We start from the raw sequence: 18,159 nt of genomic DNA, 5'->3' as shown, positions 1-18,159 counted from the left end.
CACATCCTCACGCACAGCTCAGGGGAGTGAACCCCTCGAGAAATACCGCACATCCTCGCGCACAGCTCAGGGGAGTGAACCCCTCAAGAAATACCGCACATCCTCGCGCACAGCTCAGAGAAGTGAACCCGTCAAGAAATACCGCACATCCTCGCGCACAGAGCCAGGCCGTTTGCCCACTCACAGCTCAGTGGTTAATTTCGTGGGTGGGGTCAGGACCATCCTTGGGGTTGCTGATGCTGAGACCCTCTGGTGATGAGATGCTGCACTGAGCAGACTGGGGTCTCATCTGGCCTCGTTCATCCGTTTATGTGAACACGTTTCATTTCGCTCCCTCTCCTGCCTGTCAGACCCACCTCTTGCAGGGCAGCCCTGGGCGTGGATGTGTTGCTGAGCATCACCATCCTGGCGGGACAAGCAGAGGCAGTCTGACCTGGGCCTCCGGCTCTCGGCCAGTCTCATGAACAGGCACCAGTGTCTGGGGGCTGCTGAGCTTCCCAGTGTTTGCAGGCAGGCGTGTCTGGAAGCTCCACCTGGCTGGCTTCAGCCCCAGGAGCACAGCGAGGAAGCCCGTCACTCTCTTCTCCAAACACAGTTCAGTAAATGGTGGCCTCCTCAGTCTGGGCGGAGCCAGCACGGAGCAGGCGGGACCCATGATCCCAGCTCTCAAATTCTTTTTTTTAATTTTAATTTATTTATTATTTTTTATTTTTGGCTGCGTTGGGTCTTCATTGCTGCGCGCGAGCTTTCTCTATTTGTGGTGAGCGGGGGCTACTCTTCGTTGTGGTGCGCGGGCTTCTCATTGTGGTAGCTTCTCTTGTTGCAGGGCATGGGCTCCAGGCGCGCGGGCATCAGTAGTTGTGGCTCACGGGCTCCAGAGCAGAGGCTCAGGGGCTCAGTAGTTGTGGCGCACAGGCTTAGTTGCTCTGCGACATGTGGGACCTTCCCAGACCAGGGCTCGAACCCATGTCTCCTGCACTGGCAGGCGGATTCTTAACCACTGCGCCACCAGGGAAGTCCCAGCCCTCAAACTCTTTTTCCCATTTCTGGGGGGAGACAGAAGGAGAGTGGGCCGCCAGGCAGGGCTCCCCTGGCCCTGCTTATTGGGGTGCAGTTGGGAGACTCCTCCAAAGCTGGAAGGGATTCTGACCTGATTTGGGGTCCAGCGAGGAGCAGGGTGTGCATGGAGCTTTGAGGGGCCAGTGAAGGCCTGGATGGAAGTCCCCAGCCCAGCTCTGGGGGCGTGGGAGGTGTCAGGGCAGCGTGAGGCCCAGGAGCCTGCCTTCCATTCCCAGTGGTGCCCCGGACCCCATGTTAGGTTGGCTGCCACTTTATAATTTTAGATTTTTGCATTTCAGGAGGGTCTCTGTGTCCCCGGCATTGGGCATTTCGTGGGGCATATGGGGGGCATGGCCTCAGCCCTCCAGGAGCCGACCTGGCCCAAACCTCTGCTTTGTAAGGAGAAACTGGATGCTGGGGGTACTGGGGGGCGGCTACCCTAGTTTGAAAGGGTCAGAGCAGACCCCTCTGGAGGGCGATGTGGACCTCCCAGAAACCAGGGAGCCACACCTTGCTGTCCCCAATGCTAGGGGACCAGAGGCATGTTCCCAGGCTGGACAATTACTGCCCCAGGGAAATGTTGACATAAAGCAGGACCCCTTCATCTTTTTCTGCATTAATGGCTTAAAGAGATGCAAAAAAATGTGAATATACCAAACACGTATCCTGCACTGAACTTTCATAAGCCACCAGCCTCTGAAAGCTGTCACGAGACCTGGTGACGCCTCTCGCACATTTTCTTAGGGTCAGAGGGATGGGGCAGGAATTGGGTCAGTCTGCTGTCACGGCAAGATTGTCTTCCCATGGACAGATCAATTCCTAAAAAATCCGAGTATTTGGGAAAAATAATCCCTTTTCCTCAGGCACTAAGTTATAAGGTAATTGCATCCAGTGACAGCTAGGCAGGGTGCCTAGTGGGTTACATAGATAGGGTCTATGGGATGGTTATGAAAAGAAGGAAGTATATTTAGGGTTTGGTAGCACACATGTGCGCACACACATGCCCCCCCCCACTCACACTCACACTCATTCAGTCACTGCCCTCAGATGTTATGCTAATTAGCTATCAGTAGATGCGCATGGTTGCTATTTCTGGCCCAGCTGTTCTGGATTTCTGTTCTATCACAGAGCCTTGAGTCAGCAGTTCTGGGACTCAGCGCCTGGTTTTCACCGCTCTGCTCATAAGTAGGACAACCCCGTGTCAGGCTCTGTGTCACTGCTAGTCAGGCATGGGGAGACATTTACTCCAGACCAGCTGACAACCGGCCACCTTCCTGAACTGGCCTCTGCTCTGGGGCAGCGGACGTCACAAGGACCCAACGAAGGAAGGGCCACGAGTTTTAGAGCTTCTGCACGTGCTCTTTTGCATTTTCATCTTGGAAGCATTTCCACACTGAACGGCCACTTCGGGGCCACTACGGAGAACCCTGTCTCAGTCCAGATGGGTGGAACCTGCAGTTCTCAACCTGTTTCTCCAATCTGACTTCAGAAACCAGCTTCACTGTCCATTTTGACAGCTGGGAGATTCCATCTCTGTTTACACTTGAATGTTCTCTTTAAAAGGTCTCTTATTCCTGGTAACCTCTAAAACCAGTAGGCTTAAGCTCTAGAGGAACTCAATAGATTAACACAACAGTCAAATCAAATACAATATTTTAGCTCTTTTAACAAGGACTGAAATGTTTTCATAGTGCTTTTGCAATTTTCTGTTCTTCTTGGAAACAGTTCTCCGAGAGGAAAGATGGATTTCACTGGTTCTGTTTTTGACCCCAGTCAGTCGGTTCTCTCTTCCCAGGTTTGAATGAAACTTGACTATTTCTTAGAAGAAGCTTGAACTCTGGAGGTCGGTGTTTTCTTTGGCCAAATGTCTCCGTGTTTGGTTTTGCCTGTGATCTTAAACCTAGTTGTTAAAGTAGTTACAGTAAGGGGTGCAGATTATCTAAAGAAAATTGTTCCTTGAGAAAGGCCACTTGAAATGAATCCACTTGTTGAATCAAACTTTTACGGTAATAGTGGGAAAAATGTTTAATTGGGACTTGATCTTGAAAAAAGTAATGAAAAAATTATGAGAATGATTAATATTTAACAAAATGTGGACTTTAATGATAACCATATGTTTGTGCTTAGCATGAACAAAGAATTTTGGCTACGTTTTTCTGGCAGATTTTCAGACTTGCATATTCTTCACTTCACACTTGACTCCTGCAGCTCAACTACACAGTCACTTTAACATAAATGCTTCAACTGTTTTCTGAAGGGCTCTCTCCCTTCTTTGATGTCCTCTCCTCGAAGCTACCTTCTTCCTCATCTTTGTGAGTTTCTCCTCTTCGGTTGTTCACAGATCACCATTATCTCAACAGGTTTGGGTGGCTTTTGAGCCGTTCCTCAGGATCAGATTCATTCACTTCATGGTGTCCTGCAGCTTCTGCTAGGTTTGCAGTTTCCTTTGCAGTTGGTGGTGTTGTATATTTCCCCACAATCAACGAGAGACAACTGGCAAGAACTTGTGAAGCCAGGAGGAGTATTTGAGGGACAACTGAGTCCAGAAGTGGTTGCTTTGTTGATGAACATCTTCCAAGGCTGACCTTTGCTTCGCCTTATTGTAACCTTGTTACTGTGGGAGCGTGGATGGGGGGGACCCTCTCTGCAGGATGGGGCAACTGGAAATATATCCTCCAGGAACTTCTGATTTTATTGATTGCTAGAGGAGCTAAGTAGGGGCTGATATGTTTGCTGAAGTTGCCATATGAAATTGAATGTTGTGTTGGTGGAAGGATATTGTTGAAGGCATTATCCACCATATACCCTGTTTCCTGATGGAGAACCCATAGGAAAGAACATGTTGAGAATGTCAGTCACGCAAAAAGCTGCTTATCCATGGAATGGCCTTTTTAAAAAAAACATCTGCTGGGTTTTATGAATTATGTAACTGAAAATGATTGTCTCCCTTTTCTCTTTGGCTGCTGGGAAACGTAGAGCCAAACTTGCAGTTTACTCCAACCAGGGTTCAGGTAAGTACTTTCGGGATAACCTCAGTCCCTCAGGCTTTTAGCCATCTTTTCTTTCAAAATTCTTTTGCTGTCTTGAATTGCAAGCTTGAGTCCTTTTTGAGATTAGGTAGGATGTATTTTCTAAAATGTTATCTCAAGAGTGTCTTCTACCATTTCCATCTCAAAAGAGCTGAATTTATTTGGTAAAGAAAGAGGGATTTTAAGGATCTTGTTTAGTCTTCTGGGATGTGGTGTTCGTGTTACTGATTTCCTTTGCACATGTGATGAGACTTCTCAACTCAATGCTATCCTCATTTTTGCATAGCCCTGGGTTTTAGGGTTAGCCTGCTTTCCTTCCCTCTTGTAGGAATCAAAGATTAAAAATGTATCCTGAATCCTTAATTTTGAAATAAAAGTGAGTCTTATCGCTCTCTCTTTTTTTTAATATTTATTTTATTTATTTATTTTTGGGCTGTGTCGGGTCTTAGTTGTGGTGCGCGGGCTTCTCTCTAGTTGTGGTGTGCGGGCTCCAGAGCACATGGGCTCCGTAGTTGTGGCGTGCGGGATCAGTAGTTGCGGTACTCGGGCTTATTTGCCCTGGAGCATGTGGGATCTTAGTTACCGGACCAGGGATTGAACGGACATCCCCTGCATTGCAAGACGGGACCACCAGGGAAGTCGCCCTTATCTCGCTTTACTGATTGCTTTTCTAGTACATTTTGGCTTGCCTTCCTGGGTCTAACAGTAAAATCCTCAACCTTCACCTTCTATCCTAAAAGAATTGAAAGGAATTTTTTTCCCCATGAAGTGTAGCCTTTGGGGTGGTCCTTGCTTGCAAGGAACGTTGAACGATCTCAGGTGTACCTGTGGTGAAGGCGGTGAGAAAGGCATAGAAGATCAGCCCTTTTCAAAGAGAGAGTGAGAGAACCTTGGAAAAGGTGAGGTTTTACCTGAGCCTGCTCTTCAGCCCAAGTAAACCACTCGAGACTCCGCAGGGTGAGCATGTGAGATCTAATGTTGGAGTATAGAAGATGAACAGAATCCCTGTGGCCCTGGAAATGAAGGAACCCCACCATCTTCTACCTGTTCTCTATTTACCATAAGACTGAAGACTTTCGCCAGGACCTGTTCCCACATCCTCTGAGGTTTCACACCGTGTAGGTTTATGAAGCTCTCGCTGAGCGTGGGGCACACGGCAGGCCGGAGAGTGTGGACACCAAACACAGACACACGGATAAAGCGAGACTCTGATGAGGCGAGAAGGCACCAGGCGTAAATCTGCCCGCGGTAGAGAATGGGGAGAAAGAAGTCTGTGGGCTGGAGGAGACTCACCCCTCCTACAAGCTGGCCGGGAGATGGGCCCTGACGCACAGGAGGAATTGGGGGAGCTGGAGAGGTTGGGGAGGAGCGTCTCCTCGGCTTGAGGTCACAGCGGGGACCCTGGCCCTGCTCGAATGCAGGATGGAGCCAGTGTCAGGATCAGGGCCGGAATATAGAACTGGGACTTTTTCCCGAAGGCAGTGGACAACTTATGGAGCGAGGCTGTGGGACGTTAAAGCTGTGTCTCCAGAAGCCCAGGAAAATGGAGCCCTGCTCTGTAAAGCCTGGTGGGGAAGCATCGGCAGCACGCCGGTCGCGACCCGCGGCCTGGTCCTGCACGCCGGTCGTGACCCGCAGCCCGGTCCCGCACGCCGGTCGCAACCCGTGGCCTGGTCCTGCACGCCGGTCGTGACCCGCGGCCCGGTCCTGCACGCCGGTCGCGACCCGCGGCCCGGTCCTGTACGCCGGTCGTGACCCGCAGCCCGGTCCTGTACGCCGGTCGGCTTTGCTGGTCTCGGGCTCCTATTCACATATGGCTGCTGAACGTGGGCCTGAAATCAAACGGCTCCTAGCTCTTAGAGTCTTAGGAAAGGCAGTGAGCGACAGGCTGGCTGGAGCTGTGGGTTGTGGGGCAGGACCTTCCGGGCTTGAGATGAAGGAACAAGTTGCAAGCGGGTGGTGATGGCACTGCAGAGCCGGGACCCTGCCTAAAGGTTGGCGGTCCACATGCTTTCGTGCAGCCTCGCTCTGGTCCCCACGGTGACGGTGAAGGCCAGAGACTTGAAGAAATAGGATCTTGCCCAGGCCCATTCTCCGTCTGTATTGACATTATTCGTGCTCGCCAGATGGATTTTTCTGTGATCTGACCTGGTTTCCTTTAGCCAGTGTGCTTGGGCTAATTAGCAGCGCAGGGGTCCACTGGTCTTGTTTGGAGAGTGTTGTTGCTATGGCAACTGGAGACTTCCCCGAGGCTGGAGGCAAAGATGAAGCCGCTCGAGTGTGTTTTTCTTGGGGTGTCAGAGGTGCTTCAAATTACTCGCCCTTTCTGACTGTGGCTCGGTCCCTTGGACCCTAATGGGATTTAAGAGTCTGTACCATGTATCTTATCCCTCAATTACAGGGATTTAGCAGGTTTGCTGATCTTTCTGTGTGTGTCAGTAAGTAACCTGAGAATAGACTCATCAGGCACATGCTAAATGCACTGATATATGTGGAATTGCTAATTGATCTAGAGATGATGGGTGCATTCCTTGATTTATCCAGGTTTCTAGGATGTCTTGGGGACATCAGTAGGAGGGTTGGCAGTGGAGCCCATCTGAGTGGGCTTAGCCGACCTTTAGCGTTCTAGAATATGCATGCTCTGATCCAGAGCAGAGGGGGAGGAGTTCAGGTCTCATGAGGGCCATGGTTAGAAACATTGGGCATCACTGGTTTGGTGGAGAGAGGAAGTGCTCTGCTGTAGCAGCCTCTGCATCTCACGGAGTGGCCAGGTGCAGGCAGGTAGAGTCTGGAGTGTGGGGTGGGTGTGAAGAGGCGGTAAGGGAGGGAGGGAGGGGCAGCCGGGCGTTGGAAGGCAGCACTTCCGGGAAGGAAGGCTGGGACTAAGCAGAGGGGACTGATGGGACTGTTGGGACTGATGGAGCCTCGGCTTCAGCCAAAGGTCTGGCCCAAGTGGGCGCTCAGTGCAGGTTTGACTTCACTAGGGAATGTGTGATTGCAATGCTAATTGCTTGCATTGTAATAATTTTGGATGGAATCTGTGCTTTCTTATTGTATAAACCCATGATTTTACCTCCTGGGCATGATTTGGGGTGGAGTGGCCGAGGAAGGAAGGGAGGAAGGGGAGGGAGTAAGCAGGCAGGCGTGCGGCATAGCGGGTGGTGTCTGTGTCATCAGCAGTTCCTGTGGATAACCAGAGCCTGGGGTCTATGGAGCATTTAAGCGGGCTTAAATGGCCCTGGACTGCTGTTTTTTCGAATTTCCTTGGTCTAACTTGGGTAGTTTTTTTTGTTTTGTTTTGTTTTTTAATCTTTTCCCTTTTTGTTAGTCGTTCTTAGTCCTAGAAGTGTATCTTAAGCAGTCCATCTTGGTTGGTCAGCTTGGGCTGCTATAATAAAAATAACTTGGGCCAGGTGGCTTACACAAAAACATTGATTTCTCACAGTTCTGGAGGCTGGAAGTCTGAGATGAGGGTGCAGGCATGGTCGGGTTCTTAGGGAGAGCAGCCCTTTTCCTCTCTAATCAGTCTCCCTCCCCATTTTTTTTAAGTTCTCCTTTTTTTCTGTAGGCAGAATTACTAGCTAACCAAGCTTGTTTTATTTTATTTATTTTTTATTTATTTTTTTGGCCATGCTGCGCAGCATGCGGGATTCTAGTTCCCTGATCAGGGATCAAACCCGTGCCCTCTGCAGTGGAAGCGTGAAGTCTTAACCACTGGACCACCAGAGAAGTTCCCAAGCTTGTTTCAAATTGTGTGTAAAGTAAGCATCAACTGTCTTAAATGAGGGTCTGAGAAGTTCTTCCGGAAGTTCATCACAGAAACTAGTAATGCACGGATTTCAGTTGCATCGACCTCAAGGGCTTCCAGGTTGTATTTGCTTTCCCCCTGGTTTTTGGTCATGTTTTTAACATCACTGAGATGGTGTCAGCCTACTAAGTGAAGTGTCCTAGGTCATAAGTTTATGATTGTTGGGGTTCTACATAAAAGCACTTCACTGTAATGCCTCCTCATTTCCCACGTGGTGCTATACTTAGGGGAAAACGTTTCTTATAAAGAAGGAAAGAAAATTAGCACCACTCAAGCAGCAATTACAGTCCTAGTCTCAGGCTTTCATACATATAATTTAATATTCCCAATACCCTGCAAAATAGATGCTGCCTCACTTTTGCCAGCTGAGGAAGCAGTGGTTCAGCATGGTCAAGCGATTGCCTCAAGGCCACACAGCAAAGGAGGGAGAAGTCAGGAGTTGAACTCCCTTCTCATTTCAAAGCCCTCTCTTGTTATTGCAGCAAATCCCTACCGGTTAAAGATCTGGACACTTGGAAGGGTCTGTGCTTTCACGTGTCATGAAAAATAAAAGTTAGCAGATGAGTTCTAGTTGTGGTTTCTCATTTTTTTCCCATGTATTTTCCTAGTGCTGAGTTTGGCTGAAGGCCATACATACCCTCAGTGCCCAGGGAAGGGGTCACTTTCCTCAAAAGATGAAGTCTAAGTTAGTGCTTATGAAGTTTTCAGCTCCACGTGGTCAGGTTCTTTGGACTCCCAGCTGCGTATGTGGCCCAAGAGGTCTGTTTTCTGACAAAGAAACAAACCCTCGGGGTGCCGAGAATGACAGGATGAACAAGTCTGAGAATCCCTGCCACCGGATGACACGCCGCACGACAGTGAGTGACAGCTTCCCGGGAGGTGCTTTCTAGAGCAAGCCTCACCAGGCCAGCCCCTGACAGTCGCCTTCCCTGCGAGACTGACACATCATTAGCTATTTTCATATAAATTCGAGAAAGTAAACCTTCTCAGTGTTTCCTGGAAATTTCATGTTGCTGCATCCCGGGAAACGATTTTGACTTTCTGGCTCTTTGTTTGACACTGATCTTAACTGTCAGCAGAGGAAAGTCAGCCCACCATGAAGCTCTAGAACTGCTCAGGAGCCGCAGCCTCAAAAGTACCCGTCCAGACACCCCTGGCCACAGTTTTAGAAAACACTCAGTGTGTTGGAGGACGTTTCAAAAAGCTTTGAGTTTTGTTTCCATTTAATTTTTCTTTTGGCCACGATTTAGATGCATTTGAGGCTGACGGCGCTGTGGGGTAAAGAAATGCTGGGAACCTGGGGAAGAGTTTTCAATTTACGCATCAGAGGTTCCACCTTAATTCAGTCGTGGGTCTGTGTTTGGAGCTCAGAATGGGATGGATGGTCAGTTCCCAGGTGGGCCCCCAAACCTCCTGAACCAAAAGGAGATGAAATCCTTCTCTAGTAGCCTTCGATGACGACGCCCAGGAACCCAAGCAAGACTTGAGGGTTTTGGAGCCAGCCAGAGCCAGGTGGGGGGACCTGGCGAGCTGGGCATGGTTGCCCCAGCAGGGGGATGGGGGTGGGTGCTGTGGGCACTGGATGGGGTGTCACCGACCCTCCTGCAGGCCCAGCCTGTGTTTAGAAGCACAGAGATGGATGTTTTGATTGTATGTCAGAGAGGGCTGCCTTTTCCCTGTGCAACCTTAGCCTTAAGGGGCTTTTGACATGCTGCTGGCAGCCTCCCTGGCCTCTGATGGTTTAGGACGAGCCCTGGCACGGGGGCTTCTCTGTGGAGCCCTCATCTGGTGGCCAAAGATGGGGCTGCAGACTCTGTAGCCGCTGTGTTTCTTTCTTCCCCCAATCCCCCCACCCCCAAAAGGTGTCCTTGGAGGCCGGGCCTAGGTTCACGAGGGGTGGGGAGGCGGGGAGCCAGGCCCTCGCATCTCCCTGGTACAGGCCTCAGCCAGCGCCAGCCTGGCCACCGGGCCTGAAGGAGGCAGAAGCCGCCAGGATACTGCACACGTCTTGCACATTTCCCGCTGCAGCCTGTTTACCTGCTCTCCCAGCCATCGAGAGAGTCCACTTCCTTCCTTGGAGGGATGAGCTAGCTGGAATGAGAATACCCTCACTCCTTCTGTGGTCAGCCTGGCCGAGACCACCACGCCCCTCCCTCCGGGGGCCCCGCGCTCCCCAGCCCGCAGTGCATTTGCATTTCAAAGCCACACAATGCCGGCGGTCTGGGCGAGGCTGCGGGAAGCTGGGGGAGGCGACTTGGGTGTAGAGGGAGGGTCTTCGCCCCGTTTCCGGAGCCAGCGGTGGAGCTTTGTGAAGATCCAGGCGTCGGGGGCTGCTCGGTGATGATGACATCACCGTGTCGTACACAGGAGCCGGGCTGCCGGGGGGTTTGAGGGCAGATCCATTCGGACCCCATCGGCGCTCACGCTCACACTCGCGCGCCCCGGCAGAGCCGCGCGCGCCGTCCACACTCGCGCACACACTGAGGCGCGCGCCGGCCACCCTCGCGCGCACACTTCCGCGGCGCTCGCTCCCCGGGCTCCGGCTCGGGCCCCGATCCGCAGCTCCCCGCCGCCGCCGCCGCCCCGGATGCCAGCAGCTGCTCCCATCTGCAGTGCAGCAGCCCCGGCCGCCGGCCGGCCCACCCCGGGCTCCCGCTGGAGGAATCGTGCCAGGACGCTGGCCCTACTCGCGGCTAGCCTGCTCGCCAGGGCGCAGCGAGGATGGGAGGGTCGCAGTCTCTGCAGCCAGTCCCAGCCAGCGACCTGAACCTGGAGGCTTCCGAGGCTATGTAAGTGCTCCGCCGGGCCGCCCTGGAGGCCCCCCCCCGTCCCCCCAGGAGGAGAGGCTACCAGGGCTTTGTTAGTGTCCCCTCTCCTGATGCCCGGGCAGCCCGGAGCTGGGGCTGGCCCCGCCGTTCTCTCCAGGCAGCCTTGCATGGTTTTACCTGGTGGCTCCCCCTTCTAGCATTTAGTTCCCCCTCTGGAACGGGCATCTGGCAGCCCCAGGATACTGCCGGGGGGCAGAAGTGACCCCCTGGAATTTTACGGTTGTTGAGCAGCCCAGTGCATGACTGGGGGCTTCTTGTGTGTCTTCACTCTGCACCCCCGGCACAGTGGTATTTCCTGCAAGGGAACAGCCGGGCCTCAACAGGGGCCTCATGGGAAGAATCCTTGAGTGTGGCAGTGCTGTGCCCATGGAGACAGACCAGTTTAGGGGCAGCCACTCACGTGGCTAGGCGGATGGAGTGGAGCATCGCTGGTATACGTTCAGTCCCGTTAGCCTAAGCGTCCGTGCACTCACTCGCTGGTGAACGCTGTCGACGACAAGGCCTCTTGCTATTATTAGTAAAGGCAGCTGAAGGGTCCTGTCGTTGGTCCATCGGTCGAGGCAGCATTTGACTGTGCACCCATCCAGGAATCCAATCGTTTCTCTAAACCGCAGAGCTCATGTGCTCAGAAGTGGCCTTTATCCTGGCTGGGTGTTTATTAGGATTGCCATTTCTGTACGGTCGTCTCCATTGCCTACCCGGGCATGCCTGGAGGACGGGGCTTATTGACTAGATCTGGCTGCCGAGCTGTATTTCAGCAGGTCAGGCTTGCGGGCCTCCACATCCCAGCCTTGCCTGCTCTCCTTTCCCAAAGAGAAGAATGTGTTTCAGAGAGGAGTATTTGGTGGGGATGCAGGGGTGGGGACGGTCCAGTGGTCACGGGAGCCACTGATGTGTAGATTACAGGGTTGCAGGGATTGGTCTGTGTGTTGTAGTAGGGATGGGGTGCCATGTGGGGTTTCCTCACTCGTCCCCGCTCCTGGGTTTCAGTGAGGAGCTGGCTCAGCGCGGTGATGTAATGCTAAGCTGAGTGAGCCTCATGGTTTTCCAGGCTCTGGCTCTTCAGCAGCGAACCACGAGAAGGAGCAGGTGTGCACTGATCATTTGTCTTGCTCCCTTAGCTCGAGAAAGCATCATCTTACAATGGAGGCGCGTCGTGTTGGAGGATTTTAAGTGCCGTGAGCCTTGCGCTTTGCCTGCCCTGTTTTTCGTTCATGTGTCGTATTGTTAGATGCGTGGAGATCACGTACTACCACACAGGATTTGAGCCTAAGCCTAAAAGAACGGTTTCAGCCTATGTTTAGTTAAAGGGCAGTAACTGGCTAGTGAGCTGTCAGGGCTCAAACCTGTCTAAAAGCTTTAGAGAGACTTGGAAAAGATAATGTGACCGTATGTTTGGGAAAATACACTCCTCAGCCATTGGGAATTCAGCTTCCCCGTCCCTGGCATCCCCTCCCTCTTTCCCAGTTACGTTAATAAATGACCAGGATTCTGCTGGTTGAGGGCTGAGGTGGGAGAGATTCTGTTAGGTAGAGGCCGCCTTTTTGGATAAGGTCCCCTAAGTCTACCCTATGGGAATAAGTGGTGTTCAAGTAAAACTCCAGGCCAAACAGCCACATCGTGATGGAAGCTGCTTCTCAAATATTGCATGCGTGAGCTGGTCCATATGTGCCAGCCTGAGTCTTCTTTCCCTGGAAGTACGACTTCTGAAATGTCTCTAAATCGAGATCTTTAAGATGGTATATTTACTCCTAAACAGAATCCCACCCTCCATCCCCTAACATTTTTGTTTTGAAAAAATGGAGAGAGTGGAAATGCTTGGGGCTGGTGCTGTACCTGGCAACTCTTCTCTAAAATCGCATCTCTGCTGTCTGAATAACTGGGGCTTGTTTTTCTACTACAGATTCGCTTATTTCCAGTCTAGAGATTTTAAAAAGTATATTAAGAGAGTACCCCCTTTTTGCACAGGTTCGTGTCTTTCACAATAGTATGCGTTTCCATGCACGTAAAATCACACGCACATGAATAATACGCGAGACAGCGTAGCATATGGTCCATGGCAGAAAAGACATTTCCACTGTAAGATAATGCTGTCAGGGCTGCAGGGACGGAGATGAACTTGGTGCACGCCTGCCGTGAGGTACAGCCCATGACAACTGGTATCTAAACCGAACATCTATATCTCTTTTTTTTCTGGTGGTTCCCTGTGAAAGATCAAATTAAGGGAGGCCCGTGTGTAAGAGTGAAACCAAAAGACAGAGGAAGACAGGGATGATTTGGAAATCCCTGCAGGACATTTTTTTTTTTTTTTTTTTTAGTTTCAGGATTTCTCTTTCTGGTTTCAGGTTGGGGTGCCTTTGGGCAACTTTTGTGGCCCCAGCTGATAGCTTCATTCTGTACAGGAGTGCAGTGGGGTAAGGAAGGAGGAGGAAGATGGCGAGTCTTGTGTCTCCCCTCTGGGGTGTAGCAGCAGACTGGAGGGTGGCACATGGGATTGGGAGGTGAGGCAGGGGGACTGAGGTTCAAGTGTTGCAGTCCCTTGCTATTCCCGGGATGGTCCACAAACGGCAGCATCAGCTTCCCCTGGCTTGTTAGAAAGGCAGAATCTTAAGCCCCACCCCAGATTGGCTCCATCAGAATCTCCATTTTAACCAGTGATTTGTAAATATGCCCAGATGATTTTTAGGCAGAAAAGTTGGGGAAGCCCTGAGCTAGGTGCGTCTCTCCATCCTGGTCCCTCAGAAACCATTGGCCACTTCTCTAGCTGCTGCTTTCTCGTCTGGGAAAGTTCTGGTAGCGACGGTAGCCGTTGTTTCCGAATAGAAGAGGGGTAGCAGGGAGAGGAGAATTCTGCCACAGAAAACACTTACTTCTCAGCACTGACGGTTGGGAAACACAGGAAAGGGACGGGAAGTACTTGAGTAAATGTGGTCTGAGTGTATTGATTAGACCCGCTGTTTGTGCCCTTCTTCCGCTGCAGCATTAAGTACTTTGTCCTTTGTGTAGCTGGAGACCCTCATTCCGGGGGCTCCCTCAGCTTCCTGCAAATTCCCACACCCTGGCCACCGAGGGGCAGCCAGGGGCCATTAGCATCTGAGAGTGAAAGTGATTGTTCTGTGGGGAAGTTCAGCCTGCTTTGTCTGTGGCGCCACTTATGACCTGGGCTCTAAAAACATCACAAATAGGGAAACCCATGCCTGTGTAGACCCGTGAGGATCAAAATAGGAGGGCCAGGATGGATGGAGAGAAGTGATGACGGCCCTGGTGATTGATGGGACAGGGGAGGGAAGGTTAAAGACAGTGGGGAATACAAGTGCAGGGTTTATGCTCAGATGACCAAGAAAAGGATGTGGCGTTTGCCAAAACAAGGAAACGGGATTGGGAGTGCGTTTGGGGGAAGGTTGATGAGTTTGGGCTGGGATTTGAGATGCAGATGGGATCAGAATTATAGCTGAGAGGGAATTCCCTGGGGGTCTAGTAGTTAGGACTCCGAGCTTCCACTGCAGGGGGCACGGGTTCGATCCCTGGTCAGGGAACTAAGATCCCGCATGCCGCGCAGCATGGCCAAAAAAATGAAAAAAAAAAAATTTTAAAAAGGCATATATATATATAGAGAGAGAGAGCCAAGACAGTGGCCAGGACCAGAGAGGCCTTGGGCACCACCTGCACCAGGTTCAGCGGTTCCAGGACAGGGGTTGCACCTCTTCGTGCAGCTGTGTTCGCAGACGGCAAAGTAGAGTTTTGGTCTCTTCCATCCTCGTGTGGCTGGCTCCCCATCCTGTCTCTCAATCTGGGAGCTGCTTAGAGGGTCCAGTGACTCTGACCTTGCCCCACCTGCCTCTTAGGGCTTCTCAGAGGTGAGGTTCCACCTGTGTAGACTCTGAGAAGGCAAAAGCAGCAGACAGTGGCAAAAGCAGGAACGCTCTGTGCCTGAAAATGGCCAGCATGTCAACCGCTCCGAAGTCCCGAAAGGGCTGCTGGGACTCCTGGCAGGATCTTTCTCATTGGATCTCTTTCAAAGCCTTGTTTCTTAAGGCGACCCTTGGCTAAGTCATTTAGCTTAAATGACAGCATCTTGAATGTGGGCTTCTCAGTTCCTAGAAGCAGATTTCACTTTTGGATATTATCGTTTGACAAAATGATGAGTAGTTTTTTTTCCCCTGAAACCGAATAAGCTGTAAAGTTGTCTGTAGAGTGGGAGTTGCCTGAGTCCCAAAGGTGCTATCTTAGTTCAGGTTGCTATAACAAAAATACCACAGATGGGGTGGCCTAAACAACAGATATTTATTTCTCATAGTTCTGGAGGCTGGGAAGTCCAAGATTAGTGTGTCGGCAGAGCCAGTGTGTGGTGAGGGCCCCCTTCCTGGTTTACAGACGGCTGTCTTCTTGTCCTCGCATGACAAGGCAGTGAAAGAGAGAGATGGAGAAAGAGAGAGAAAAGCAAGCTCTCAAGTATCTCTTCTTACAAGGGCACTAATGCCCTTACAAGGCTCCACCCTCACGACCTAATCACCTCCCAAAGGCCCTACCTCCTAATGCCATCACATTGGGAGTTAGAGTTTCAGTGTACAGATTTTGGGGAGACACAAGCACTGAGTCCATAGCAGATGCTCTTCCTTGGTTATCATTTCTGAATATCTCCAGCGTGGGCTCTGTGGCCAGGTACCTGGGTCCAGAAGAATGGCCCTTCACTACCTTCTCTGTAGGGCTTATCTGCTGGCTTTCTCTAAGGTGAGCAGAAGGCAAGAACATTCCAAGGCCTTCCAGGTAGCTGCCAACTGTCCAAGGGGTCATGCCACCCCTTTCTGCTGGGCACTGGGACAGGGCACCTGCTTATGGTAGGGTGAGCAGCTACGACTGGGAGATGAAGTGACCATGGCAGGTGTTACATCCAGGTCAGTGGATTCGGGGTACTCTCCCCATCGACGCTCTGTCCTCATCTTCATGTTTCTTTCTGTCATCTACAGCCTGTTTCAGTGGCTATAGTTTTGGTTGCCTAGGAACCACTGTAGCCTGAAATATGATTGGCTGCTCTTGCCAGATGGATTGCCTGAGCTGGGGCAGCGTTCGGGTGTAGGCAAAGGATGTTGAACAATTCCATTCTCTCTCCCTAAGATTAATGATGAGGACTTAGGCATTGTAAACAGTTGTTCCATGAAAGCCAATTGTTGATGGACTCATGCTTTTGCTTCGGGTTGACGGGAGTCTGCGGGAGACTGGTTGGCCATAAAGAACTGACTTAGAACTGCTCGTGTGTATCCATTCTGCTTTGGAAGTGGTAGCTTTGGCGCCACTGGTTCTGTTTATGTTTACAACTTCACTTTAGCGGTTGTTTCTAGAGAGCAGGTGGGTGGTGTTTGCTTTTGCCGAACATGGAAACAGAGCTGGATGCTGCAGTGTCAAAGCCAAGCGTGAAAAGCTCTTCTTCTTGGTCTTGTTGAGTAGACTCAGGTGTTTCCCATTATAGACACATTATATCATTGCTCCTATGATGAGGCAAGTACTTCCACCCCCATTTTACAGGTAAGGAGACTGAACTCACTGCATGGCTTAAATTAAGGGGTTGGCAAACTTTTTCTGTAAAGGGCCAGACAATAAACATGTTAGGCTTTGCAGGCTGTATGGTCTCTGTTGCAACAGCTCTTCTGTGAGAGTGTGAAAGCAGCCACGGACAGTTAGTGAGTACATCAATGTCCCAGTTAAACTTTAGTTACAGAAACAGGCAGTGAGTTGTACTTTGCTGGTACCTGATCATACAGGGCTTGGACCCGTGTCCCCTCCTCTCATTACCTCATGGCCATTTATCAACACAAGGGTCCTCAAGTCTTCGGTCTGGGCCACCTTCTCTGTTCGAAGACATCTCATCCATGCTCATGGATTTAATACTATTATGTACTGAGAATGCCCCCATTTATATCCTTCCTTCTCGTCTGAGCACCATACTTATCCAGCTGCTTACTTTATATCTCCTCTTGGGTCTCTCAGGGGGCGGTGAGGCCTAACTTGTCCAGAATAGAACTGATGACCTTCCTTATCTCAAAAACAAAAAAAGTGCATATGAAGTAACCGAGCCTCCACGCCAGCTCCCCATCCTAGCACATGACACCTCACCGCCCAGCTGCTCTGACCAGAAACCTGGTAGTCAAGCCCTGTTTCTCCTTTTCGCCACGTATGGTAAGCGGCTGTTGTATTGGACATTGCATCTCAGTATATCATTCTTTCGTTTGAGTTCTTTGTAAAACTCAGCACAGTGTGGAGTTATTTGATTTGTCCCTTTAACTGTTATCAGAATGTGAGCAGCATGAGGGCATTCTCCTTGGTTTTCTTTTTTTTTTTTTTTGCTGCTTTTTATTTACTTATTTATTTATTTAAATTTTATTCAAGTATAGTTGTTTGACAATGTTGTGTTTAATTTCTGCTGTACAGCAAAGTGATTCAGTTATACATACCTATATTCTTTTTCATATTCTTTTCCATTACAGTCTCTCACAATTTTACTTTTTATGCCTGCGGCCCCCATACCTAGTACAGTGCCTGGCACATAGTAGGTGCTCAGTAAATCATTTGTTGAATGAATGAATGCATGAACAGATGAATGAATGTCTTACTAGCAAAAAGAATCCTAGGCACATCGGCTCCACACTGAGCTATGCCAAGGGACCCTGCAGTCGGGGACTTGATGGGGCCGGAACAGGCTCCGGTGGACCCCAGGCACCAAGGTTCTGTGGTACTTGACCCAGGAAGACAGCTGGTTCAACCCTTGGCCTGCCAGTCACCACCTTGTAGCGTCACAGGATCCTGCCAGAGCCCCGGGTTAAAGGAAGCACATCCCTGCCTAAAGACTCCCGCAGAATATCCCAGGATGCATTGCAGGCTACAGGTTACTCAGGTAACAGCTGGACACGCACCGCAGCCTCCTCCTTCCCTTCCTGGATGGCTCGCTCCTCCTCTCAGACGTCTGTTTTCTCCCAAACTTCTGTGCACCTGAGGGTGTCTCTGTCCATCTCTCAGCTGGTCTCTTCCCCGCCTTCATTGCTGGGTAGATGAGGCAGCGGCCACAGGCAGTGCAGAGGCTTATGAGGCTGGGGCAGGACTGTGTGAGCCGCGAATTCCCTTTGTTCTCTCATTCTTTGCCCTATAGCAAAAGAAAGCGGCTCCTAGGGCCTTCTGCACAGTGCATCCCATTTCTGTGTGATAAATTACCTGTTGGAGAGGTGGACTTCCCGCAGGTTTTGTACTTGCCAACCCTCCTTATTTAGAAGCGTTGTTTTCTCTGCGTTAGCTGCTTTCACTGTTTTCTTTGCTTTCTCCTGAAATGGAAGCAGCAGCAGCTCCTGGCTCTGGGCCGGGGATGGTGGGGTAGAGGCAGGGGTGGAGGTGGCCCTTCTGTCCAGGGTTTGCTCCAGCCCTGCTAACAGGCAGATCCAGCAGCTCT

The 18,159-nt window shown here is 50.9% G+C and overlaps 1 protein-coding gene across 6 annotated transcripts in view; it reads left to right on the top strand.

Moving 5' to 3' along the window:
* LOC115843375 (transforming acidic coiled-coil-containing protein 2) overlaps positions 1-18,159 on the top strand; it is a 136,549-nt gene that overhangs the window by 50,939 nt on the left and 67,451 nt on the right. For 3 of the 6 annotated variants that reach the window (XM_060285904.1, XM_030839315.2, XM_060285903.1), the window contains exon 1: positions 10,403-10,685. The exons of the other annotated variants lie outside the window; for them this stretch is intronic. In XM_060285904.1, the coding sequence (XP_060141887.1) occupies positions 10,618-10,685 (68 nt within the window). In that variant the 5' untranslated portion in view covers positions 10,403-10,617. Of the gene's footprint in view, positions 1-10,402; positions 10,686-18,159 lie in introns of those variants that run through there. 6 annotated transcript variants of the gene reach the window in all.

The sequence above is a fragment of the Globicephala melas genome, chromosome 16 (assembly GCF_963455315.2).
Source record: "Globicephala melas chromosome 16, mGloMel1.2, whole genome shotgun sequence".
In the NCBI taxonomy this organism is placed as follows: domain Eukaryota; kingdom Metazoa; phylum Chordata; class Mammalia; order Artiodactyla; family Delphinidae; genus Globicephala; species Globicephala melas.
This window is presented reverse-complemented; position numbering and strand designations above follow the sequence as displayed.